This window comes from Juglans microcarpa x Juglans regia, chromosome 7D (genome assembly GCF_004785595.1).
Source record: "Juglans microcarpa x Juglans regia isolate MS1-56 chromosome 7D, Jm3101_v1.0, whole genome shotgun sequence".
In the NCBI taxonomy this organism is placed as follows: Eukaryota; Viridiplantae; Streptophyta; class Magnoliopsida; order Fagales; family Juglandaceae; genus Juglans; species Juglans microcarpa x Juglans regia.
The window spans coordinates 12,219,142-12,245,899 of NC_054606.1; the positions used below are offsets into that span (position 1 = coordinate 12,219,142).

At 35.6% G+C, this 26,758-nt stretch overlaps 2 protein-coding genes across 3 annotated transcripts; both read left to right on the top strand.

Annotated features, from left to right (window-relative positions):
• The first annotated feature begins 1,002 nt into the window (after positions 1-1,002).
• On the top strand, positions 1,003-1,927 carry LOC121239928. The gene has a single exon (XM_041137322.1). The coding sequence runs from the start codon at positions 1,090-1,092 to the stop codon at positions 1,615-1,617; it is 528 nt and encodes a 175-aa protein (XP_040993256.1). The 5' UTR covers positions 1,003-1,089; the 3' UTR covers positions 1,618-1,927.
• A 7,742-nt stretch (positions 1,928-9,669) lies between these two features.
• LOC121238775 (vacuolar fusion protein MON1 homolog) lies at positions 9,670-24,626 on the top strand. 2 transcript variants are annotated; one of them, XM_041135797.1, is made up of 14 exons: positions 9,671-10,470; positions 16,436-16,515; positions 16,656-16,727; positions 16,865-16,904; positions 17,874-17,975; positions 18,089-18,210; positions 19,158-19,290; positions 19,449-19,540; positions 20,226-20,307; positions 20,502-20,566; positions 21,172-21,465; positions 21,582-21,673; positions 22,768-22,832; positions 24,455-24,626. In XM_041135797.1, exons 1-14 carry the CDS (start codon positions 9,946-9,948, stop codon positions 24,548-24,550), a joined length of 1,860 nt encoding a protein of 619 aa, XP_040991731.1. In that variant the 5' UTR covers positions 9,671-9,945; the 3' UTR covers positions 24,551-24,626. The 2 variants fall into 2 exon arrangements, with proteins under 2 accessions (XP_040991732.1, XP_040991731.1); XM_041135798.1 differs by lacking the exon at positions 21,582-21,673 and having other exon boundaries at positions 9,670-10,470.
• Positions 24,627-26,758: the final 2,132 nt, after the last annotated feature.

The following is a 26,758-nucleotide window of genomic DNA, read 5'->3' on the forward strand; positions in this document are numbered from 1 at the left end:
GCAGGTCAGGCTAAGCCCCCTCTCCCTCTCCCTCATGTCCCGACAAAATTCCCCTCACCCGATGGCGGTAAGAGACAAATCCCCCTCCCCAAAATGCCCCCCTTTTTGTCGGCTAGCAAAAGCTCTACGTTACTCTTACATACCACACGTGGCATTCATCTGTAGCTGTGAGGGAAAACACGCGTCCTCATCGACACCATTCGAAAATGTCGGAGAATATTGTACCTTTTCAGGTTTTTTTTTTCTCGGCATTGTACCATTTCAGTTAGTATGGATAAAGTAGTTGTCTGGTAATTTTAATCTACGCTGTGTGATTCCGCTTTCCCGATAAGGTGCACTCCATTTTTTTTTTTTTTTTTAAACTGCAAATTAATTTATAAAATAATTTCTGATTTATTTTTTATGGCAATAAATTATTCAGGTAAGATGCTATATTTCTTCTCCATTTAATGGGTGTTTAGAATTAGACCCAAAATAATATTTAGTTAACTTCTTTTTAATTATCATATTTTCATTATTTATGATGTAATATTAACTAATTGATATATACGTAAAAAAAAAGAGTAAATTAAGAAATATTCAAATATTTGTTTTGTCACATCAAGAATTAAATTTAAAATTAAATGAATAATATTTTTTTTATAATAGAATGGAATTTTGAATCTAAATTTTTTATTCAAAAAATCAAATTATATACCATCAGACATCATATTCTTAATTAAGAATATTTTATTTAGACCCAAACACTACCATATGGATGGTTTTCATGGCATAAAGTATAGTCTAAATTCCAAAGCAAAAATAGGGGCCCTTGAAGATTTAAAAAGAAAATGGGAATTTTGAGTGGATAGATTAGAAAACTGAGATGGGGTTGCCACAAAAAGCGGAGGGCGTGCTAGTAATTTCAATAGAACGAAGTTGTGAGAGAAAGCCTTATCCATTAAGCCACCCGTCCGAAGTTCCGAACCTTTATAAAAGCAGATCAAAACCCTCAGTCCCAAAACCAACTCAGAGACAGAGACAGAGACAGAGACAGAGAGAGAACGTCGAAACTCCCTGTCTGTGTATACAATCTTCAAATACCCATCCATGGCGGCCAGTAAAAGTTACTACGCTCGCCCGAGCTGCCGCTTCCTTCCCAATGACCGAGACCACCACTCTCCAAATATAGCTCACGAGTCTGCATTCGAACTCGATGAGTCCGACATCTACAACTCCGTCCGCTCCAACTCTCCCGAACAGTTCCGCAAGCCTGTTTCGGGCTCCCGCCTCTCAAAAAAGTCCTCCGCCAAGCCTTCGTTTACAGACTCGTCCGACCACCTGGCCGGAGCGAACCCGTCCTCGCTGCCTGTGAACATTCCGGACTGGTCGAAGATCCTGAGGAACGAGTACCGGGAGAATCGCCGTGGGGACGGCGTTAACGACGTCGACTTGAACGGCGACGACGAGTGTGAGAACGGGGTGAGGGTCCCGCCGCACGAGTTTTTGGCTAGGCAGATGGCGAGGACGAGGATTGCCTCCTTCTCGGTGCACGAAGGAGCGGGGAGAACCCTGAAAGGTAGGGATCTTAGTCGTGTCCGAAACGCAATTTGGGAAAAAACCGGCTTCCAAGATTAGAAAATTTGAAGAACAGAAACGGAAAAAAAAAAAAGAACAAAAAAAAAAAAATCACAGAACATCAGTGAGAAATTACGGAATATTCAGTAGAATATCTTTTTTTGTTTTTCTTCCGTTATTCCGACGTAGTCCGATAGACATGTTCGTCTTCTTTTTGTTTTGACATTATTTTTTTTTTTTATTTTTGGGTTTTAATTTTACGTCGTATGATGACTCTTACTCGAAGAAGGGGAACATCTTGGACGATTGACGAATGTAATTCTAACTCTCGAGACTTATATATACGAATTCGCAGAGGGGATTTCGTCTTGATAATTTCCTTGAATTCTCCTCGTATAATGTCGTACTCGTACGTACGCAGTTTTTTTCCTTTTTCCATGTGCTGAGGTGGTTGGGTCCTGTTTTTTAGAAAAAAAAAAAAAAAAAGAAATTAAAGCGGTAAATAGAAGTGGTTGAAGAGGGAGGTGGATGGTGGGGGCAAGTTGTCAATATAAATGGGATGTAGGTCCGGTGGTTCAATGATTGGGTAGGTTTTGGGTACCCCATGATCTAAGTGTATGGTGGGGTTGGTTTGAAAAAACAAAATAAAGGAGTTTTATTTCAGTTTTTCGTTCAGAAATGGATGAACTATTGTGATATTTTTTAAAGGTATTTAAGAATATTAACCCCGAAACAATGCATGGAATTAATGGCTCACAAGGATGTCCACAACGTCCTTGCATGTCCGGTCTTTGTCTGCAATTTCTGAACCTCGATCCTGGTTTAGGCAGTATACGATATGCATGAATGGCGGAGTCAATGGCGTGTGAGCTTGATGATTTTTTGGGGGGGTGGGGGTTGGCATATGGGAGGGTTAGGCAGGACTACTTTTTAGTGTTCGGTGGTTAGTCCTAATACATTTAATAAGACCCATGTAGGACTTTAATTACTACTATTTATCGCGCAATTTAATTTTGCTGGATATCGGATTATTAACTGTTTATAATCCATCCCGGTTTGTCCAAATTGTTGAACAAGTACTCCAAGATCATAAGCCATGTTATGGGGTTAGCGGAGTTGTTTTTATAATTTTTAAGCATTTTTTTAGATCGATGATCAGTTTTTTAGGTTTTATGGATGTGGGCAAGGAAAATGAAGAATTATTTGAATTTAAAAGATTTTAAGATTTATGTTGTGTTGGGATTTGCGTAGGCTATGAATTCTAGATAAAGAATTAGATGAAAAGTTTTTACAAATAAATAAGAAAGATTTTCAAAAACAAAACAAAACATAGCAAGAGATTCTCAACCTGAAAGAGATAGTAAATAAGTTTTACAAATCTCACAAGTCTCGTTCTTCATAGTCATTTGTAAAAGATGAATGTTATACGTTCCGTCATTATTCATCTTTACATCATATACTTATAATTATTTTTATAAGGATATGAAAATATTTGTTATAAAGTGTGAATTAGTGAATACTAACCGATAATAAAAACTTGTTTTTTGTAAAATGTGTCACGGCTTTAAAAAGTGTAAAAAACATTATTTTTTGTGGGATTCACATTTTACAAATTTGTATAACATATACGAGACTAGTATATTTGAAATTTGAATAATTTTAGTTATAGTCTAAATGTATAAATTTTAAGCATTTTTTTTAAAAAAAGTGAGATTTATAACTAAAAATAATAATTTTTTTTATATAAATTTTAAATTTATTTACTTTTTTAAAAGAAGTACAAGAATTATATATTCTGAAATTATAGATATCATTTCTCTTAAAATTTATACATAACTATCAATAATTATGAGAGTTTCTTATAAAAATAGTATAAGAAAAAAAATTCCATGAACTTGAAATTTTTCTCAAATGGGTAATTGGGTCATAACGAAATTAATTTTTTATACGAAGATGACATGCAAACAGAGTAGTTGAAAATAAAAGCAAAAGAAAATGCTGAACGTCATTAATAGAATTTAATGCAAGCATAGGCGACTAGAGCCACAAGAAAGAAAGAAACCGCGGAGGTTTGAATAGGTGTCGTGTTTTTAAAGTGCAGAAGTAAGTAACTAACGCCGGACCCGACAGGTGTTTTTAAGAGCAGAAGAATGAGAAGATTGTGGACCGTTAGATTTTGGGGGGGTTCGATGGGAGCCACGGATAAGGACCGTTGGTTGACCATTATTATATTGACAAGATATCATCCATCTGTCATCATAATAATACCCAGGCTTTAGCGTTTTGTTAAAGTCCGCCTCTTGTTTTCTGGCTTTACTGGCGACATGGGAATTATTAAAATCTGTTGGCGAGCGGTGCCATGGTGTCACCCTAGACATCATGGAATTTTTGTGAAACCGGCATCGGATGCATGCATGTTCTTTATTCTTTCCTCTTTACTCTTTTTCAAACTTCACGTTTCACGTGCTTTAAATAAATACAGAAACCGCGAGGGTTGGTTTGAGTTGAAGCAAATTCGAAACAAAAGCTCACACGCTTGTTTAGTTTTCTAGGGGAAATAATTGCTTTAAAGTGAAACTCTCGTGACTCGTGAGTTGCTTTCATGAGAGCATATACGTCCCTTTCCTTGTAAAAAAAAAAAATGACAGATTATAAAGTTTTTTTAGATAAATTTACGACGGGTAGTAAAATATCAACAATTATTTTATAATAATGAAATTTCATTATATATAGTTTTAATTTCATATAACTATCTTTTATTTTAAATAATATTGTCAAAGTGTTGCCGATTAGCGATGTGCCTCACAGTGGATGCGACCAGTGACAGCTAGGAATCCGATTCCTATCCCAACTCCTACTCTCCCTGCGACAGGACTCCTCTCACAAGAGGCCTACACCAATAGGGTATATGATGATGAGAGTTTGCTCTAGGACTGAGGAAAAATCCGACTTCAACAAAACGGAGTCAAAATTAGATTTTTTTTAATTTTTCAGTCGGAGTCAAAATCAGAATCAAAAGAGTTGCTGGACCGACTCCGACTCCGATATTGTATATATATTATAAAAATATGTATTTGTTATATATGTTTATCATATATACTAGTATATTTATATAGTTATATAACTAGAACTTATGTAGTTAATTCAATAATATACTAGTATGACCTAATTATTATAAAATAATGCCGCCCACATTGCATTAATTCCAAAGAACAAGAACTAAAGTTTTAAATTTCATACCGTACCGGCCGGTACGGTTGAAATTTTTCGTTTCGGCCGTCCAGCCGGTACAGGTACTATACCTGTTCCGTACCGGCTAAAATACTGGCCGTACCGGCCGGTACCGGTCATACCGGCCTCAATTTCGGCCGGTACCGGCCGATATTTCTGCCTGTGTTTTTTTTTTTTTTTCGTTTTTTCAAACTACAAACTTATTTTCTAACCCTCAATTAAGACTAGACTATTTATAATTTATATATATATGTATTTGTATATAATTTATTTATATATAGACTATTATTTTAGAATATAATTTTTATATATATAATTTATTTATAGATCGACTATCCCGAAACGTTATCCCGAAATGCTATCCCGAAACGGTACCGGTACCGAAATATTTTGTTCCAGTGCCTTGACCGGTACGCTATCCAGTACGGTATTCAAAACATTGACAAGAACCCCATCAATGTTTCAGAATATAGACCAATCTCACTCTGCAATGTCATTTACAAAATCCTAGCAAAAGTCCTTGCTAATAGGCTGAAAACCACATCTTTCTCAGCTTATTTCTCCATCTCAAAGCACCTTTGTCCCAGGCAAACTAATAACAGATAATGCCATCATAGCCTTTGAAACAATGCATACACTGAGCAATATGTTGAAGGGTCAAGATGGTCACATGGCACTTAAGTTGGATATGAGCAAAGCCTATGACAGACTCGAATGGCCACTTTTAGCAGCTATGATGACAAAGATGGGGGTTTGCCTCGAAATGGATTGATACCATCATGCATTGTGTAAATTCTGTTTCATATTCAATCATTCTCAATGGTATTCCGCAACTACCATTCCCACCCTCTAGAGGCATTAGACAAGGTGATTTACTATCCCTATACTTGTTCATCTTATGTGCAGAGAGCTTGAGTAAATTAATCCAAAAAACTGAAATCAAAGGAGCCATCACAAGAGTCCCTATTGGCAGGTTTGGAATGCATGTCAGCCACTTATTCTTTGCAGATAATTGCCTCTTGTTTTGTAAGGAAAATCCTCTAGAGTGGTGTAGATTACTCTTCTTATTGGAGAAATATGAACAAGGTTCAGGCCATAAGCTCAACAAGGATAAAACTTCTATCTTCTTCAGTAAAAATACAAGAAAGGAAGCAAAAGATCTAATCATAACAGTTGCAGGTATCCAATCTTCTCAACCTTATGACAAGTATCTGGGATTACCAACTCAATTAGGGAGAGACAAATTAAAAGGCTTCAAAAACATTATTGATCGAGTAAGAGGCAGAATAAGTAACTGGAAAATGAAGCACCTAAGCCAAGCTGGTAAAGAGATTCTCATCAAAGCAGTTCTCCAATCCATCCCAATATATAGCATGCAAGTCTTTAAGCTACCTAAAGCCATTGTTGAGGAACTGAACAGACTAATTAGACAATATTGGCGGGATCATCAAGAGAACAAAGGTAGAATTAATTGGTGCTCTTGGAACCAAATGAGAAGTTTAAAAATAACTGGTGGTCTAGGTTTCAGGGACTTTGAATTCTTCAATATGCCATATTAGCAAAACAAAGATGGAGATTGGTTCAAAATCCTAAACCACTACCTGCCAAGATTCTCTCTGCAAAGTACTATCCCAATGGAAACTTCCTTCAAGCAACAATCATAAGGACAACCTCTTACATATAGAGAAGTATATATGCTGCCAAGAATCTGCTGGAAGCAAGCTTAATGTGGAGAATTGGGGATGGAAACAAAACCAGAATTTGGAAGGACAATGGCTTCTCTGTCCCTCATCATTCATTATCCAGAGCCAACCCAAAGACTTGGACCCTGAGGCTCTCATAGCTTCTCTGATTGATCACACAACTTTGAATTAGAAAATAGAGACTTTGAAGACACAATTTTTTGAAACTGAAGCCAAAGCAATTATGTTGATCCCTATCAGCATCTATGGCAGTCTCGACAAATTAGTTTGGCAACAAACTAAGGATGCGATAGTCACTGTTAGTAGTGCCTACAATCTGCAAACTACTCTCCACCAATCATCTTAAGGCCAATCCTCCTTCTCCAACAATGTTACAGAAAAATGGGAAAGAATATGGAAGCTTCCTGGCTTCCCCTAACCAGTGCAGAAAAACTCTTCCTATGGAAGGCTTGTCATAATGCCTTACCCATCAAAGCTAATCTGAAAAGGATGAGAGTAACAGAAGACTCAACATGTCCTATTTGCAGTAAGGTAGAGGAAACAATTGAGCATGCTCTATGGGAGTGCCCCTCAGCCAACAATGTATGGAGCTATTGTTCAGTTCAATTTCAAAAGTAAAAAACATATAATTCCTCATTTAAAGCAATGGCACTTAAATGCTAGTTGAAATGGAGGAAGTACACCTAGTCGAAATTGCAGTAATAATATGGAAGATTTGGAAGAGAATAAATGAGCTAATATTCAAATAGACCTTCACAAACCCACTCACTCTATCCTCTCAGTCAAAACAAAAGATAAAAAACTACAAATCCTGGCAAACCACTCCTTAATTCCTTCTCCTTGATCAGTAGGGAATCCAATGCCACAATAGGAGGCCCTTCCTCAAAGCTTCTACAAGGTGAACTGAGCAGCAAGTCTACAAAAATTATCCTGCACATGTGGTATTGGAGTGGCCATTAGAGATTAGCAAGAGAACTTCATTGCAACAATGAGGATGAAGAAATCATTATACCCCGAATCCCTCCTTGCTAAAGCCTATGCTGCACAACAGGCTATCCTCTTAGCCTTGTACATTGGTCTTAGAAACATCATTCTTGAAGGAAATGCCATGTAGATAGTGAAAGAACTCAAAGACAATACTGCCAACTGGTCTCTGGATGGTCTCATCTCCATGGAAACTATGATCCTTTTAAACAACTTCAAATCATGGTCTGTCCAATTTGTACAAAAAGCATCCAACGTGATTGCTCATGCTTTAGCTAAAATTGCTCAAGTTATTGAAGATGTACTCATTGAATTAGAGGACATTCCAAACTGTATTGACCATTTGGTCACTACGTAATGAATATATATTATTCCTTTAAAAAAAAAGAAAAGATAGACAACCAGTTGAAGCATGGCATATAGCAAGTGTGACTGAAAAATAATAAAAATCTAGATGAAGACTAATATTTCTCCTAATCTTTGTAATAGAAAATTATGACTTTCACATTAGAAAAATATTTTGGCCACAAAGGATTTCACAAAAGTCAACTATAAACCTACGTGGCTTGACGTGGTATGTAAGTTTGTAAAGTTTTTTTAATTGTAAAGTAGATCTAATACATCACATGAAACCATGCCAGTTTGTAAGTTTATTTTTGTAAAATCTCATTATGGCTGTAACACTTTTCTTCATGTTAAAGCCATATACTCTTATTCATATTTTATAAAGAGTTCTGCTAGGTTCAATCACTTTTGCATACTATTTATATATATTCTTTGTACACTCTACTAATGTGATTGGTCAAAATAGTTATTTTATATTAGAAAAAAAAGATGCAATAAATTATATTAATAGAGTGTATAAAAGAATACGTAAAAGTAATTACAGATAAAGTTTTTATTTTATAAAAACTTTCTACATTTGAAATTTCCTTATCTGCGTAGATAAACCACTTGAAATTTCTCGTAATGATGACAGCGATAATTCAATAGACTTGGCGACCACCAAAATTAATTAATAGGCCTAACAAGAGATCATTCCAGATAAATTGGGTTTCGAACCGGATGAGAAAAAAAAAAAAAAAAAACAAATCAGTCCGGCCCGAATAGACATTGCCCAACCCAATCCCTTGGGTTTTAGGTGTGGTCAGAAACTGATGATATAAACCCGTTACCTGCGATTTAAGGATCCATTCGTCGTGTTTGGGATGTACAAGTTTGTCAATGACATAGGAACAACCTAATTATTAGAAAGAATAGACAAACAAAGAGACAGAAGACAAGCAAAAAGCCATTGTCTGTTTGTGCAAAAGGCCCAAAGTGACAGATAATATGCCGTTTCCTCCGGAAATTTCTGAGAAGATAAATGCTACTGCCAAGTTTAGCCGTTTACTATTATAATAATTAGGCTTCGAACGGGCCCAAGCCAGTCAGTGTACTATGAATGCTTTCTTTTTTGTTTTTTTGTTTTTTTTAAACAATCGGTACACTTTGTCTAGTAGGTTTTACTGAAGGAGTATTATTTCTCTTTTTTATTTTTTTTAGATGAAATATAATATTTCATAAAAATAAATTTATAAATTTATATGATATATTAGATTTATTTTATAATAAAATTAATTTTACAATTTAATTCATCACATTAGATCATATTTATTTATGAATTTACTTTTATAAAATATCTTTATAATTAAAATATTTCTATTAAAAATTTATTTATTTTGATTTAATAATTATAATAATAATAATTTTCTTAAAATAGATTGTTGAAATTTTATTAAACTTATTTATAATTTTTTAAGAAATAATAAATATAATAGAATATAAAATAAAATAAATAAATGTGATCCAAAATTTAAAGAAGAGAAGTACTATAATATACTATTCTTTTTAGAATAATAATTTGTACAAGTTTTACACTGTCCCTTTATAAAAAAAAATCTCATCTTAAAAAGGGAGATTCATTTTTTTACAAAGAATCTATGAAGGATTTATACTTAGTATTACTTTTTTTTTTATCATCTTTATATTTTTTTAATACAATATCCAATTTATAAATTTAATTTTATAAAAGATTCTATTAAACTATTTTTCTTAATAATAAGATACCTTGTCAAAAAAAAAAACAAAAAACCTTTTCAGAAGTGATGAACAGAATCTAGAGAATATAAACAGATGGCATCAAACCAGCCCGTACTGGATAGACTGCGAACGAGACGTGCATTCGGATCAGCTACACGTTCCCACCAACCGGTCAGGCTCTGCCTTCGAGTCGTGGCCTTAACGCTGCGTTTCGCGTACGGATTGCACCGGCCCACGACTGGTAGGCGACGCACCACAAATTCTGCCGTCCCCCCTTCTCTCTCTCATTTTTCTCTCCAACCAACCAAAAGCTAAAAGAAGAAACCCGAGCTATATTCTCTTGAGGATTCCACCGTAATTGGAAAACCTCTAAGCCTTTCTCGCGTCAATGTCCTCCAATTCTAGCTCCTCACTCTCCGGCGAAGAATCCACCGGTCCGGACCCCAACCTTACACCCAAACCGCTCGAAGATCAATTTGCATCGGTCGCGTTGTCTGAGCCCGACAACGAAGCGCAGGCGATTCAGGATGGGCCCCTAAACGGCGTCGCGAATGGGTCTCTGACGGAAAGCAATCACCGAACGGAAATCCAAAGAAGCTATGAAGGAGAAGGAAGCGTCAGTGGTGTTGAGGAACGAATTGAGAGCAGTTTTGAGGTCCAGGAGGTGAGGGAGAGTGTGGAGCGACGCGTGGTGTGGAGGAGGACGAACTCGGAGCTGGAAGTGGATGGGCAGTCGAGCCCTAGTAGTAGTGGGTATGCCGGTGAAAGGGGTAGTACCAGTGCCAGCAGTGGTGGGTCGGGAATTGATGGGATAGGCGATGATGAGATACAAGAAGTGAGGAATGATGATTTGGTCGATGGGGTTTCGGATTTGCCAGCCTCATGGGTACCTGGCAAGCGGCACCTCGATGAGGTACTGCATTTGGGGATCCTTGTTGTTCAATTGTATAAATTTTTATCAGTATTCTATGTGCTTTCGGATCAATTGTGCAGGCTTCACGCATAAATACACATTGGACAGATTTTATTCTATGTGCTTTCCGATCATCATCTTTTCCCAAAATGAGCGCAAGTAAAGCAGGAATTTCCAATTAACATGATCATAGGTTTTTGCAATGTCTAATTTGAAAAGTATCCCTCTCGACGTAAATATACTATCTAAACATTCATTTGCTATAAGCACCAGGTCTAGGATTTGTCTGCCTCTTACAGACGCATTTTGGGGTTCCAATATAATCTTCTCCATGGCTGTACTCTTGGACGAGTTAATATCAAAATATTTGGGAAATTTTTAGTTTTATTGCAATGTTGCTGGATATTAGAATTGGTACTCTTGTTGAGTAGTTCTTAGTAGCAAGTTGTGGTTCCAGCTGCCTGCTATTCAACATAAGATTCAAATTTAACTCGCCAAAACAAGGGAAGGGGATGTTTGATAACCAAAGAACTCTTTATTTATTATAGTTCTCATTTCTATTGAGTTATTAGTTTAAAAGTGAAGTAGCTCCTGCCTACAAAAGCATCTGCCTTTTTTGGGAAGGGGAGGTTTGGAAGAGAAAAGTTGGTGTGAGCTCTGAGGTCAGCAGTAATATGTCACCTTGTTTAAGGATTGTACTTTCCATTAGGAGTCTCCCCCAGTCGAGCTAGGCTACGAAACAACTAATATGGGATAAATGTAAGAACCAGTAATGAAGGATATAAATAGAGTATAAAATTCACATCGCAATGGCATTTGTTTTTCAAACTAGATCAATTCTAAATGTGAATGTTCATAGGGTGGGTTGTGTTTTGATGAGGTCCAAAGGCATCATTGGGTGGGAATATAGGAGAACATAAGAAACATTTGGAGGAATTTTCTAACCATATTAGATTTGAGGTGGAAGATGCGTCTGTTAGCTTCTGTCATTATTTGTGGTGTAGAGATATGATTCTCTAGGAAGCTTAATGGGTGTTTACAATATTGCTCATGCTAAAGACGGTTATAAACCCCAAGGGGTTGGCCCAAGTGGTGAAGGCCTTGTTCTTGGGGTATCACTCCATTGAATGTCCAAGATTCAACACCTCATGGGTGTAAACAATCCTTTGGGGCCACACTTCCTAGTGAAAGGCCAGCGATTTAACCAGTTCCGTGTAGGGAAACTTCCGAGGGTGCGGTGCATGAGACTAGGGTTTACTCTGCAGGGGTAGGTCCAAAGGGCCCTGCCTTGGAAAGGTTCCCCGACATAAAAAAAAAAAAAAAAAAAAAAATTAAAAAGAAAAAGACAATTATATGGCAGACCATTTTGAATGTTAGTTTTATTAGAGCGGCTCATCGTTGGGAGGTAGATACTTTTTAATGCATTATTTAATTTGTTGTATTCCACTAGTTTGAGACGAGGAGGTGAAGGCAAACTTCTTTGGGCTCCTTTCAAAAGGGATGCTCCATGTTCATTCGCAATAAACACCTCTGTATCAAATCATTATTGCGGATGTGGAAGGGTGATGTGGTGTGTTTTCAAGAAACAAAGATGCGTTTCATTGATAGGAAAATTGTGCGAAGTGTATGGGGGTGCTTGTATGTGGGATGGACTTATTTGGCTTCTTTGGGAGCCTCAGGTGGAGTGTTACTTATGTGGGATAAAAAGAGTTGTTGAGTCGATCGAGGAGTGTATCGGAGAATTCTCGGTCGCGATTAGATTTAAAAATGTGGTGGATGGTTGGGATTGGCATTTGCAGGCTCGTATGGCCCTAACGTGGATATGGATAGGAGAAGGTTGTGGGAGGAGTTGGCGGGTCTATACTCATTATGGGATGTGCCGTGGTGTATGGGGGCGATTTTAATACTGTTTGCTTTCCTAGTGAGCGTTCAGGGCATTGTCGGAATTCTCTGGCCATGGATGAATTCTGCGAGTTCATCTTCGATCTTGACCTCATGGATCTCCCCCTGGTAGGGGGTGAATACACTTGGTCAAATGGGTGGGTGTGGTCGAGATTGGATAGATTCCTTGTATCTCCTGCATGGGAAGCTCAATATCCGGAAGTTAGTCAGAAACGACTAGCTCGAGTTAGTTCTGATCATTTTCCTATTCTTTTGGATTGTGGGGGTATTCATAGGGGGCGTCGGTATTTCAAGTTTAAAAACATGTGGCTAACAACAGATGGGTTTGTAGAGATGGTGCGTGCTTGGTGGTCTTCATATCAGTTCATTGGTACTCCAAGTTACATTCTTGCAAGTAAGTTGAAAGCATTGAAACAAGATTTGAAGAAGTGGATTTTGGAGGTTTTTGGTCACATTGACAATCAGAAGGCTACACTGTTGGAGGAAGTGCAAGAGCTGGAGGATAAAGAGTTATTGGGAGATAATTCAGAGGAGATGTTATTGAGGAAGGGCATGGTTATGGCAAATTTGGAGAGAGTTTTGTTGTCAGAGGAAACTTCATGGCATCAAAAATCAAGAGCCCTTTGGTTGAAAGAAGGTGATAGGTATACGAAGTTCTTTTACAAAGTGGCTAATTCACATCGGCGTAATAATGCTATCGAGTCACTCCAATCAGGTTCTCAGGTGTTTTCTTCTCCTCCCGAGTTAGAAAACCATATAGTATATTACTATGAGACTCTCCTCACAGAATCGTTTCCTTGGAGGCCGAATCTTGATGCCTTGAACTTTGAGGCAATTGACTTGCAGAGTGTGAGTGTTTTGGAGAGACCTTTTGCTGAAGAGGAGATTTACAAGGCTTTATCTGGAATGGCTAAAGATAAAGCGCCGAGGCCGGATGGTTTTTCAATAGGTTTTTTTTCAAACTTGTTGGGACATTGTGAAAGGTGATATTATGCAGGTTTTCAATGAATTTTACTCTCTTCAAAAGTTTGAAAAATCCCTAAATGCGACCTTTATTGCTCTCATTCCTAAGAAACACGGGGCTTTGACTATTGAAGACTTTCGGCCTATAAGCCTGATTAGTAGTGTTTATAAGATTATCTCGAAGGTTCTTGCTAACCGGCTTAGTCCGGTGTTGGAACAAATTATCTCCAAGTCTCAGAATGCATTTATTCGTGGGAGACAAATTCTTGACTAAGTACTCATTGCAAATGAGTGTTTGGACCACAGATTATGGGAGGGAGGTTCAGGTGTCTTGTGCAAGCTTGATATGGAGAAGGCATATGATCACGTGAACTGGGAGTTTCTATTATACTCACTTGAGAGATGTGGTTTTGGGGATAGGTGGATTTCATGGTTGCGTCATTGTATTTCAACCGCTCGATTCTCAGTTCTGGTTAACGGCACACCGGCTGGATTCTTTGACAGTTCGCAGGGTCTGCGGCAAGGAGATCCTCTATCTCCTCTTCTTTTTGTTATAGTTATGGAGGTTTTAAGTAGGATGGTGCAGGCTGCTGTTGGGGGAGGGTTTTTATCTGGCTTTTAGGTGGGCAATGGTTCTGGTGGTCCTACTATCATTTCACACTTTCTTTTTGCAAATGATACGTTAGTTTTTTGTGAAGCGAATAGAAGCCAGATCCAAACTCTACGAGCACTGTTACTCTGCTTTGAAGCAGTGTCAGGGCTAAAGGTGAATCTGGGCAAGTCTGAGATGGTTCCTGTGGGTGTGGTCTCTAATATCTATAGTTTAGCAAGTCTTCTGGATTGTAAGGTTTCTTCTTTCCCAATGAAATATCTGGGCCTTCCGTTGGGAGCAACTTTCAATAATAGAGTTATATGGGATGGGGTAGTGAAGAAGATAGAGAATAGGTTGGCTGGCTGGAAACGAGTGTATTTATCAAAAGGGGGCCGTCTCACTCTTATCAAGAGTACTCTCACTAACCTCCCCACTTATTTTTTATCTTTGTTTCCTATGCCTGTAGGGGTGGTGAACAAAATGGAGAAACTCTTTAGGGAGTTCTTATGGGGAGGCATGGGGGAGGAGAAAAAATTTCATTTGGTGAGTTGGAAGACTGTATGTGGCTCAATTGTGAATGGGGGGTGGTGTGTGTAACTTGAGAACCTTTAATAAAGGTTTATTAGGAAAATGGCTTTGGAGATATCATTTGGAGAGGGGATCATTGTGGAAGGATATTATTGATGCTAGGTATGGTATTGGGCTGGGTGGTTGGTGCTCTAATGAAGTGAGAGGGGGGTATGGTGTGGGATTATGGAAGTATATAAGGAAGGGGTGGCCATGCCTTGCAAATCAAATTCGTTTTGGTTGGTGAGGGCAATCGAATCAGATTTTGGCGAGATGTGTGGTGTGGAGAACGGGCATTGGAAAGGGCATTGCAGCTAATAAGGAGGCCTCAATGGCGGATGTGCGGTTATTTTCTCATGGTACACACCAGTGGAATATTCTGTTTAATAGGGATTTTCATGATTGAGAATTACCTAGTGTCTCAATTTTTTTCAGCTTATTATATTCCACGGAGATTCCTATGGCACAACGAGATAGCTTGAAGTGGAGGTCTAATAATCACAAGATATGTACAGTCAAGGCGTATTATAGCATCTTGATTACACATCTTGACAATACTCCGTTCCCATGGAAGAATATTTGGAGAGCTCGTGTGCCTTCTAAAGTAGCTTTTTTTGTTTGGAATGCTTCTCTTGGGAAGATATTGACCATGGACAATTTGAGGAAGAGAGGTTGTGTATTGGTGGATTGGTGCTACATGTGTAAAAAGAATGGAGAATCCGTGGACCATCTCTTATTACACTGCGAGGTAACAAGGGTGTTGTGGGATGAGATCTTTCAAAGGGTTGATGTTGCTTGGGTTATGCCTTTGAGGGTGGTGGATTTGTTGGGTTGTTGGACAAAATTACAAGGCTGTCAACAAGTGGCAGCAGTGTGGAAGATGATTCCGTTGTACATTATGTGGTGTACTTGGACGGAAAGGAATGTGAGGTGCTTTGAAGATAAGGAACGCACAATGACCGAGTTGAAGAATTTTTTTTCTCCACACTCTAATGTGGGGTTTTCCACTATTGTTTTGCATGGGGACAATATTTAGGATTTCTTGTCTTTAATTTATCATTCTTAGAATATATTTAGGAGCACTTATGTATACTTCCTGTGTACAAGGGCTATACCTTTTTCATTTATATATATAATATCTATCTTTTACTGATAAAAAAAAAAAATCACTGCTGCACATGATAAAAACTCCCTTCCTCGGAAGAGTGTTTGGCTGACTAAGGTCCCTTTAATAGCCGTGTGTTTTGCTTGACAACGTTTCTAGAAAAAATCTCATCATAGATAATCCAAGGAAAATGCACATCATTGTGATGGATTGGTGATGCATGGGTGTGAGGATGGGAAGCCTATTGTTAACCTTTTTAATCTGTTGCAAGATTGCTAGTGCTTGTGTAGTGACTTTTTCAATTGAGTTGGTTTGGCTTCGATCATGCTCAGAAGAATGGTTGACCTTTTTAACTCTCGGGGAGGATTAGGGGGAGGATTGTAGACCACAAATAGCAGTATAGTAGAAGATGGTTCCTATTTGCCTCGATGGTATATTCAGAGGGAAATGAATGATACAAATTATATGTATCATGAAATGGATACTGGATGAGATCAAAACTTTCTTTCATAATACTTCCTTTGGCCAGTTTTTTAGACTTTAATGAGTTTAGTTTACATGTTTTTTTTTTTTTTTTTATCTTTTTCTCCTTCTACATAGGTATCTTTCTTTTATAGATCATGTACTCGGGTTGCGCCTTGTAATGAAGTTTTATTCCTTATCAAAAAAATAATTAATCTGATTCCAGAGCTCAGTGTTTTGTCTGATGAAATAGCCTCAAACTATATGGCCATTTTAGTTTTTTTTTTTTTTTTAATGGTGCTGTTATGTTTAGAAAAAGTAGCAAATTCATGTATTTATATATTATGGACTGCTTGATTAATACTGAAGTGCAGGATGATGCTTCCATATCATGGAGAAAAAGGAAGAAGCACTTTTTCATTTTAAGTAACTCAGGCAAACCAATATTTTCCAGGTTTGTATTTGGCTCCTGCAATTTCTTTAGCAGAAACTGTTCAGTTTTCATGCCAATGCAAAAAAAACGTAGTCCAAGCTTTTAAATTCTTATCTGGGCCTTTTGTTGTTTTGTATCTTGTCTTGAATATTAACTGCCAGATACGGAGATGAACACAAGCTAGCAGGATTTTCAGCAACATTGCAGGCCATTATATCCTTTGTGGAGAATGGGTACCTGGATCTTTCTTCCATAGTTGTTTATTTTATGAATTTCTGTGTACCATTGTGCCCCTTTTCCTAGCTTAATTGTTTATTTGAAGCCAAATCTATAAAGGCTCTCAATGGTTTGTTTATTAATCACTTTTCAGGGGGGATCGTGTCAAACTGGTCAGGGCAGGAAAGCACCAGGTGTTTTTTACATTCTTTTGAAATTTTCATTCTTGCAGTTATCTGCTTGCTAGCCATATTTGTTTCTTGGAGACATAAGATGAAGTGTTCTCTCATTCTCCTGAGAACTCTTACTTGTTCATGAAACAATTCAGAAGTGATTTTCACCATTCTTTTCTGATTCTCCTGAATACCTAAAACGTGTCAATTAGAGGCTGCTAGTTATTATATTGACCCAAAATACTTTTCTTGCCAGTTGTATTACTTGTGTTTGTCTTTATTCCTGGTTTTTAGTTCTTAGAGTTGGAAAAAGCAGAAAGGCAAAAAAATATTCATTCTGAGATCATGACACATTGTGGATATCTCTCTCTCTCACTTCTTTATTGAGATTGGTGTTGAATTATCATCCACAAGACTTGATGTTTTTCCAGAGTTGGGTAGGTGTAATCCCCAGATGTGTGATTGTGTTTGGGGGGGAGAAGTTCAAGCCCTTTATAATGTTTTCAAGGGGCTTCAATTGTAACCTTGACTAGTCTTTTTGGAGTATGAGCTTGATGTGGCGTGGGCCTGACTTGGGTCGTTATAGTAGGAGAGAATACTAGAGGAAATAGGAACTGAAAGTTTGGAATTCTCTCAGTAGTAAAAGGAAGGAGAGCCCAATTAGGATTCCAGCTGAGACAACTAGTAAAAGGAGGATCAGAGCAGTTTATACAAGTTCCTTGCCTGAAAATAAGGCATACCTACTACAAGAACCAAATCTGTGAAATGGGTCTTTCTTATATACATTGCGTGTACCTGGATTGTGCCTTTTGCACTTTTTATTGAAATTCTTGTTTCATATCAAAGAGAAAAAACATGCATTTGTTGCTTGAGGAATAGAATGCCTAGAAATTGAAGCTTGTATACAATTACTTTTACAATTTAGAGGGTCTTCAAAAGTCCTTTTTCTTCTTTTGGCAATCAGCTAAATAAATTGATTTGGATGTACAGGTGGTTTTTCTTGTGAAGGGACCCATTTACTTGGTTTGCATTAGCTGCACAGAGGAGCCTTATGAGTCGTTGAGGGGGCAACTGGAGCTAATTTATGGTCAGGTATCATTACCTGCACAGATTTGCCCTTCTGAATATATTAGCTACTTTAGTTATCTTTTTCTTCATAATAATCAGTGGACTTCCTCACATGATTGATTATAATATGGATGCAGATGCTTCTTATTTTAACAAAGTCAGTTAATAGGTGCTTCGAGAAGAACCCAAAGTTTGATATGACACCTTTGCTTGGAGGAACTGATGTTGTCTTCTCATCTTTAATCCATTCATTCAGTTGGTTTGTTTCTCCATTCCCTTCTGCATATTGGAATGCGTTTGTTGCAAAACGGATATATATGCATTTTTTTCGTAGGTAAAAAGGGTTGATTGACTGTCAACAGAGATGTATATGAATGCATTCATATTTTTGTTTGGCAGCCTTGCAAAGAGGGGAGATTCATGAGCTCCTTTCTCTGGGGCAGAGAAAAGATTTAATATTCTGTAGGAAGCCAGGATCTTATTGCTAGATTAGAACAACCTTGGAGCTCACATTTGTAGATGCTCTTGTATTGCTTAGTAAACGCATATGAAAAAATATTTTCTAGCTTAAACCATTCATGAAACTACCTTGGATAAACAAGAGTTTTCTAATTTAAACCATTCACAAAACTGTGAATGGGCTGGGTCTCCAGTTGAAAGTTTGAGCATTTGACTGATTGGATGGATCCACTTAAAATGTCATATAATAGTAAGGAATTTAATCTTTACTTTTTTCTTCTTTTGCCAAGTATAGAGTCGCATAGAATTTTTTCATTCTTAAGCTACGTTGGATGCAAAACCATCATATCTGTCCTGGTTAATGCAACTATAGTTTAAATTATAATTTTTCAAAATCCATTCTGGTTACTTTTTTTTTTATAAGTAAGAAATAATATTATTGATATGAATGAAATAGGCATAGGCCATGTACACAGGAAGTATACAAAAATCCATTCTGGTTACTGCTCTGCAATGTTTCTATTTTTGACGTTTCATGAACTCTTTTGTAGTCAATGAAGTTGAAATGCAAGTTGAAATGTCTGTCTTATTTTTGGTGGTTTCTCATAAGGTTTACTTTGCTGTTATCTATAAGCTGCTAATCATAATGCCCCTGCCCCTCCCTTTCTCCACTCCCCTCCCCACAAAAAAAATTGTCATGCTATTTGATAGGCTTATTAGTTTTTTTGTTCATTTCTTTGATTTTAGGAATCCAGCTACTTTTCTTCATGCGTACTCTTGTCTTCCCCTTGCTTACGTGACGAGGCAAGCTGCAGGTGCTGTACTACAAGATGTTTCTGATTCAGGTGTTCTATTTGCATTATTAATGTGCAAGCATAAGGTTAACACCCCTATCCCATTGTTTCATCTACTTTTTCTTTTCTGAATTTATGCATCCTTAGGGGTACATCTATTGAGTCAGATCTTTTCCTCTCTTTTTTCCCAGTTTATAAATATTTACTGGTTAGAGCAATTCAGAGCTTTGAAGCTTGGTTGCAGGTTGTCAGTCTTGTTGGTGCTCAAAAAGCTTCTCTTCATCCTGATGATATGCTATTACTTGCCAACTTTGTTATGTCATCAGAATCATTTAGGCAAGTTATTTTGGCTTTGAGAAGTTTTATGTCATTTCTTGATGATCCTTCTGTCATGGACAATTTTACTCTGTAGCATGACTAAGAAGTACATTGAACTATCTCTTGGTTTTGATTTGTTGGAAAACAAGAGTGCTGGCTCTTCTAAATTGCTTAACTGGTTTCCACTCAATTTGTTCTTTAGCTAATTTACATGTTTTGGTAAATGAAGTCTCTGCATTCCTATCTTGTCTTGATTTATGCATTCCTAAAAAATATCCTTATTATAAGTTATAATTCACTACCTGCACATAATGTTTCAAGAATCTGCGTGTTCTAAATTTCTAATCACGCATTTTTTGTATGCGCCACGCACTCAATGTCCACATTTTGTCAAAAACATTTTAAACATATTCTACCATTGATGTCTCACAAAACATTCCTATTTTCCTTCTTTTTTTTTTCTTTAGCTGTGAACATTTTTTTTTTTTTTTGGTTTGGAGAGGTACATGCTGATAGAATAACAACCCAGAGGAATATTTTTTTTAAGTACAACCACCCAGAAGATAAGTCTTATTATATCTATAAATATCAATAGGACATAAGATAACCCACAAATGTCAAAGCTATATTTATTGTTAATACATTGTTATTTCTGAAAATATTTTATGCTGCAAATTTATATATGCTTTTTTGCTTCATGCAGGACTTCCGAATCTTTTTCACCAATTTGCCTGCCAAGATATAATCCCATGGCATTTTTGTATGCCTATGTTCATTATTTTGATGTGAGTCTTGGGTTCACAATTCACACAGTTTAGTTGCTTAGTTTATAAGATCCTGGCTAGTGGTGGTATGAAAAAGCTGGCCTCTATATATATTTATGCAAATTGTACAGTTTTTATGTGCAGTAGACATTTTCTTGTGTACCAGTGGGATTAATGATAGAAGGAATAACTTTGACATGTTCTACTCATTGCAGGTTGACACATACTTGATGTTGCTTACTACAAGTTCAGATGCCTTTTATCATCTCAAGGATTGCAGGTAAACTATGGTTTTAAAATAATTCAGTGGGGGTGCATTATGTTGCATTTCTTTTTTCAAAGAAATGACGTACATTTTGGCCTAATATGACCGATGTGACCTTTAAAGAAAAGAATGGAAAAAAGGAATGTTACTAAGGCCTCGTTTGGATGTTGAGATGAGGTGCAAAATCTGTGAGTTAAGATATTTTACTAAGGCCTCGTTTGTTTGAATTAAGATATTTTATGGGTTTCAGGAAAGGAGAGAGAAAATGTTGAATAAAAATAATATAAAGTTAAAATATTGTTAGAATATAATTTTTAATATTATTTTTGTTTTGGAATTTGAAAAAGTTGAAATGTTTTTTGTGTTTTGTTTGGAAGTTTGAGAAATTTATAATGATTAGATGAAAACATTGAATATTTGAAATTGAAAAGTATGTGTTTGAGCGATGTTTGGGAAGGAGATGAGATTAGATGAGATGGGTTGAGATAGCTATCCAAATGAGGCCTAAATTTTTCTGACCCTATGCACGCAAACCAAATAAACATAAGCTTAGCATGTAATTTATAGGGTGTTATCTTTTGGTTAATTTTATATTGAGAACTTTTGCTGCAATTTCATAGGATTCGTATTGAAGGGGTCCTTTTGAAGTCAAATGTTCTAAGTGAAGTTCAGAGATCCATGCTAGACGGTGGGATGCATGTCGAGGATTTGCCTATTGATCCCTTACCTCGTTCTGGGTCTTTATCTCCACATTTAGGCCAACCTAAAGATTCTCCTGAGAGATTCAGAGAACCATATGTGGGCATTGGTGGACCTGCTGGACTTTGGCATTTCATGTACCGTAGTATATTTCTAGATCAATATGTATCTTCGGAGTTCTCACCACCAATTAATAGCCCACGACAGCAGAAAAGGTATTATGTTGAATCTTGCTGCAACTTTGCTAGACGAGCTTTGAATGGGAGTGTATGGTTAGGCTATTGCTTTACTTCGTTGTTTTTCGTAAGGTAACTAATTTATTGTTTTGCAGATTATATAGAGCTTACCAGAAACTTTATGCGTCCATGCATGATAGAGGAACCGGTCCCCACAAAACTCAGTTTAGAAGAGATGAACATTATGGTATTTAATCTCTTAGTCCATTCTACAACTAGTTTGGAAATGTTGAATAAACTCGACATGAGTTTGATTCACTTAACTAATGAACCAAGTTTGAGCAAAATTTAGGCTAGGTTATTAAATGATTCAAACTTATATAAACTCAGCTCAATGTGTATAAACTTTTATAAACTAACTTCGTATTTATTATTTTTTATAGTATTATTTTAATTTTATAATGAGAGCCTATTAAATATTTTAAAAGATAAAGAATTTATGTCTCAAGGCAGTATGTATAATTTAAATTATTTATAAATACGAGTCTTGATATAGATACAAAAAATGTGTATATAACCTGTATAAAGATATTCATATAAACTCAAAATTTGTTTGTTGAAATTTAGGGATAAAGTCATAAGATGTGGTATAAATCATTAATTTTGTGCTAGAAACTGTATTCCATATATTACGAATACAAGATTTTTCAAGTTCATACATATAGTTCACTTCTTGAACACGATGAGATGATCATTTTTTAATCAGTAATAAAAGTGTTGAACATGATGATATAATGTTAAACATAATTAAATAACTAAATGTTTATACAAATTTATGAAAATGTATAAGATTGCAGTAACAAAATTTATTTCCTTTGTGAAACTAATAAATTAATCAAGTAACTAGTGAATAAGTTCAAATTAATTGGAAAAACTATTTAATTGTTCATAGACAGAAAATCTAGGTCATGATAAGCTTGAGCAAGACCCGTTTTCAAATAAAAATGAAATGCACGGAGCTTGAAAATTCAATACTTGGCTTGACTTAGTTTGATTACATCCTCTAACCACTGCCAAAACATGCAACTTGTGTTGGTAGATTTGCTTGAAAAATTGTATTCAGCAGCTGTTTCTCTTTTGGTTTATGTGCTTTATTCTATCCTTTTTCATTTCATAATCTGAATTTGGCTTCTTCTTGGTTGTACCTCTTTTCATAACTAGAAATCATTTTCCTTGACAAGCTTGTTTCAGTGGCATAAGATTAGATGTTAATATCCTTGTTTACTTGCTTCATTTGAAAGGCTTTCCTGGTGAAATTTCATGATCTTTTTAACATGGCAGTTCTACTCTGTTGGGTCACCCCGGATTTTGAACTATATGCGGCATTTGATCCACTGGCAGACAAGGTCTTATTTAAGCTTATGTACCCGAGATTCTTTTTTTTTTTTTTTGCTTTGTGCTAATTATCATACTTGTCAACCTTTGTTATCTTCCAGTTATACTTTACTGTTTAGTTAGAACAAAATGGAATGAAAATACGTTTGGAGAGACTGGGCAAGTAGTTTACTTATTCCTGCCTAGGTATATGGGATATTTTAAGTGAACATCTTTCTTTGTAGTTGGGTTTTGAAAAAGAAAAGGAAAAGGTGACTTTGCTATGGTTCAAACCAGCAGCAGGACCTGTCGCGAGAAAATTTTTATAGTTAGTGCAATAGTTTGAAATAACAGATTGTCTAACAACTTGTGGAACATGTTAGTCCCTTCATCTAAACTTTTACTATTGGCAAGAACTTGTTTGAGTTCCATATCATAAAGAATTTAACTTATTGGTCCTAAGAATGATATCAGGAAGTACCACTTGTGCAACCTTCGTATCCATGGGTTCATTAGCTAGATGGCAATTGGCACATACAGTACAGTCAATTTTTTCTTGTGCATATTAAGAAACCTGCTGTGTTAATATGGGATATGCATTTGAAATGGGTTCTCTAGTTATTATATATATCATGAGCAATATGGAAATGGATTGAGTAATTTCTTCCTTCATCCAAGAGAAAAGATATTTGTAGTTTGTGAGATCCGATCAGTTGTATTGAAATTCCATGCAATAAAATGAGGCAGGTTCCTACCTTGTATAGTTGCCTATATGTATGTGACTATGCTTTTTACTAAAACAATAATATGGAATATAGGAGGAATCCCTTGTAGGAGTCGAAAAGTACAATGCTAACTGTTTTGCTTGTGCTCAAAGTAACAATGATTATAATTTTATCTGTGAAAATCATTATTTGAAGATACACAATTTAAATAAGTGATGGAGATACACAATTTAAATAAGCGATGGAGATACACAATTTAAGATACAATAAGTTATTATATAGGAATTCTACATGAATCAGTGATAAAAAGAATTGAAGTTTTAGTGTGCCCTTAAGTTATATAGGACTTCTTGAATCCAAGCCTCAAGAATAGCAAGTTCTTCATTAGGTAGAACAGGTAACCACTTGGATTAACGGAATGGATTATATTTTTTGAGAGTTTTAAAATAAAATGGATACAATCCTCATTGTGTGTTTTTGACTAATTGGTTGATCATTTTTTGTTGATACCTGTACAAAGCTTTTATACATGTATTCTCGGGTATGCCTTTATCATTTCATCCAAGGAAGAGTTCGAATTTTACATATTCCATCTTTTATTTTTGGTCAAATAGATATATTGACCTTCTTGCTACCTTTACGCGATACAGTCTAGGTGGGCTGTTGGGGCTTACATGTCTAGATGAGCTGTTGAAGTTTCCCGTGTCTTTCGCTCAGTTTCATCATATGAATCTATTTTGCCAAATTTAATAAGCTTTTGTTTTGCATATATTATAATCCAGAAAGATATACTGACCAGGTGAAATACAATTTGAAAGCATGCAGTCAATCGAGCTATTATCCATCATTGATTCATTTGTACCTATTGTTTCTGCATATTTATGTTGGGTGCGTTCTGAGTTTTGATTGCTATGGTCTTGTATTTGCAGGCATTGGCAGTAAAGACTTGCAACCGGGTTTCCCAATGGGTGAAAGATGTGGAAAACGAGATTTTTTTGCTTGGCGCAAGCCCCTTTTCATGGTGATATATAAATTTTTCTGTAATGCAGAGTGTACTATAGTTTTGTTTTATCTCTAATGAAATCCCACAATTTTTTTTTTTTTCCCACGCGCTTTCATTAAAATGGTGCTGATTGCTGATGTTAGCTAGTCCTACCAATTTGTTAAGTCACTAAAATACTAATAAATGGAAATATACAGATCAAAAGCATGATATCTGTTGCAACAGAAAGTTTTTAGGATGGACTTTCGAATACTTTATATATGACGGTTGGGGTTATTAAGTTTAGTCGATGTTATACATGCTTATGACAGGGAAAATGTATGAAACGCCATGTAATATTACAAGATCTTGTACTTCCTGTTAGTGTCTGTGCGTGGTTGAGCATGACGTTTTTAAAGATGGTTTTGGGTTGGGGACTCGAGTTGATTCTATACACTACTTTGGGAGCGGATGCCATGGGATGGTATAAGATCTACAGCAAAGCAATTGAGCTGTGCTGTGCAGTTCTGAATGCAAGCTTTTTTTTCTTGAAGCATGGATTCGAAGGAACCGCTAAATTTATTTAGATAAATGACAGTTGCAATCTTAAGTATGCAAGTATTGTATAATTATTTTGAAAAAAAATAAATAAATACTGGATTGACATGAAAAAATAATAATTTTTTAATAGTAGATCTGACTATTTTTCAAAACAATTGAACAGTGTTTACTCACTGCACGACTGCATATAGCATTACTCATTTATTTATAATCCTTATTGCTAATGCTTATGCTTATCTTTAGAAACAGTAATATAGAAAGTAGGGGTGAAAAAAAACCAGTAAACCAGACAAACCGTTCGGTCCAATATCGAGTTTGGTTCAGTCCAGTATCGGTTTTATTTTTCTTAAAACCAATCAAAATCGATCTAATTTTGGTTTTTCTTCTTTTAAAACCGGAACGGTTTATATATATATATATTAATTTTTTATATTGTATATAATTTTTGTATATAATATATAATTATGTATAAAATATTTTTGTATTATATGATAAATTAATAATTAATATAATTTTAAATTTTAAAATCTTATATCACTATATTAGATATTATAATATATCACTATAGTCTATAATATAATTATAATATATATTATAATATACTACAATATATTATCACTATTGTATTATATACCATAATATACCATATTATATAATATATAATATAGCATATTAAAATTGGAAAACCAGACTAGAACTAGTAAAATCGAAAGAACCGATTTAGAGAAATAATTGGTGCGAAATCAATTTTTAAAAATATAAAGTCGGTTATTACTGGTTTGATCTTAAATTTGGAAAGTGATAAACACACAACACTTTTCACAACACATGTTATAAAATAAGGATATTTTTGTAAAATGATGTTAGTTTTATAAATTATTTTACAGAAATACTCCTCCTTTTAAAATATTGTTGTAGAAAGTGTTGTGTGTTTATTATTTTTTTTTAGCCAAAATTATATCAAACTGGACCTATTAGACCCATGATAAAAAGGTATCTTTGGGGAGAATGGAATGAAAAATGAAAAATATACAATATTTTATATAATATTTTATACAATAATGTTATAAAAGGAGAAATAATGATAAAGTCGGTTATTACTGGTTTGATCTTAAATTTGGAAAGTGATAAACACACAACACTTTTCACAACACATGTTATAAAATAAGGATATTTTTGTAAAATGATGTTAGTTTTATAAATTATTTTACAGAAATACTCCTCCTTTTAAAATATTGTTGTAGAAAGTGTTGTGTGTTTATTATTTTTTTTTAGCCAAAATTATATCAAACTGGACCTATTAGACCCATGATAAAAAGGTATCTTTGGGGAGAATGGAATGAAAAATGATAAATATACAATATTTTATATAATATTTTATACAATAATGTTATAAAAGGAGAAATATTTTTGTAAAATATTTTATAAAATAAACATTATTTTATAAAAATATTTTTATTTTATAACATGTGTTATAAAAAATATTATGTAAAATATCATGTATTTATCATTACTCGAATGGAATATAGAACAGGACGGTTTATAGAAGAAGAGAGAAAAGGATGTGTTGTGGTGTGGTATGGTTTGGTGAAGACAACCTCTCAAATCAATGGCTTTAAACTGATGAGAGTTGGGTGCTCTGTAATGATTATTGGGGGTCCCATGAGAATGAGCTCATTTGTCACCTTTC

What these genes read in the sequence shown, in the direction of transcription:
- LOC121239928 (XM_041137322.1), top strand. Translation starts at nt 1,090, where the DNA reads ATGGCGGCCAGTAAAAGTTACTACGCTCGCCCGAGCTGCCGCTTCCTT.
- LOC121238775 (XM_041135797.1), top strand. Translation starts at nt 9,946, where the DNA reads ATGTCCTCCAATTCTAGCTCCTCACTCTCCGGCGAAGAATCCACCGGT. An exon ending in GCAAGCGGCACCTCGATGAG is followed by an intron (nt 10,471 to 16,435) that starts GTACTGCATTTG and finishes ACTGAAGTGCAG; the next exon opens with GATGATGCTTCCATATCATG. An exon ending in TATTAATGTGCAAGCATAAG is followed by an intron (nt 19,291 to 19,448) that starts GTTAACACCCCT and finishes GCTTGGTTGCAG; the next exon opens with GTTGTCAGTCTTGTTGGTGC.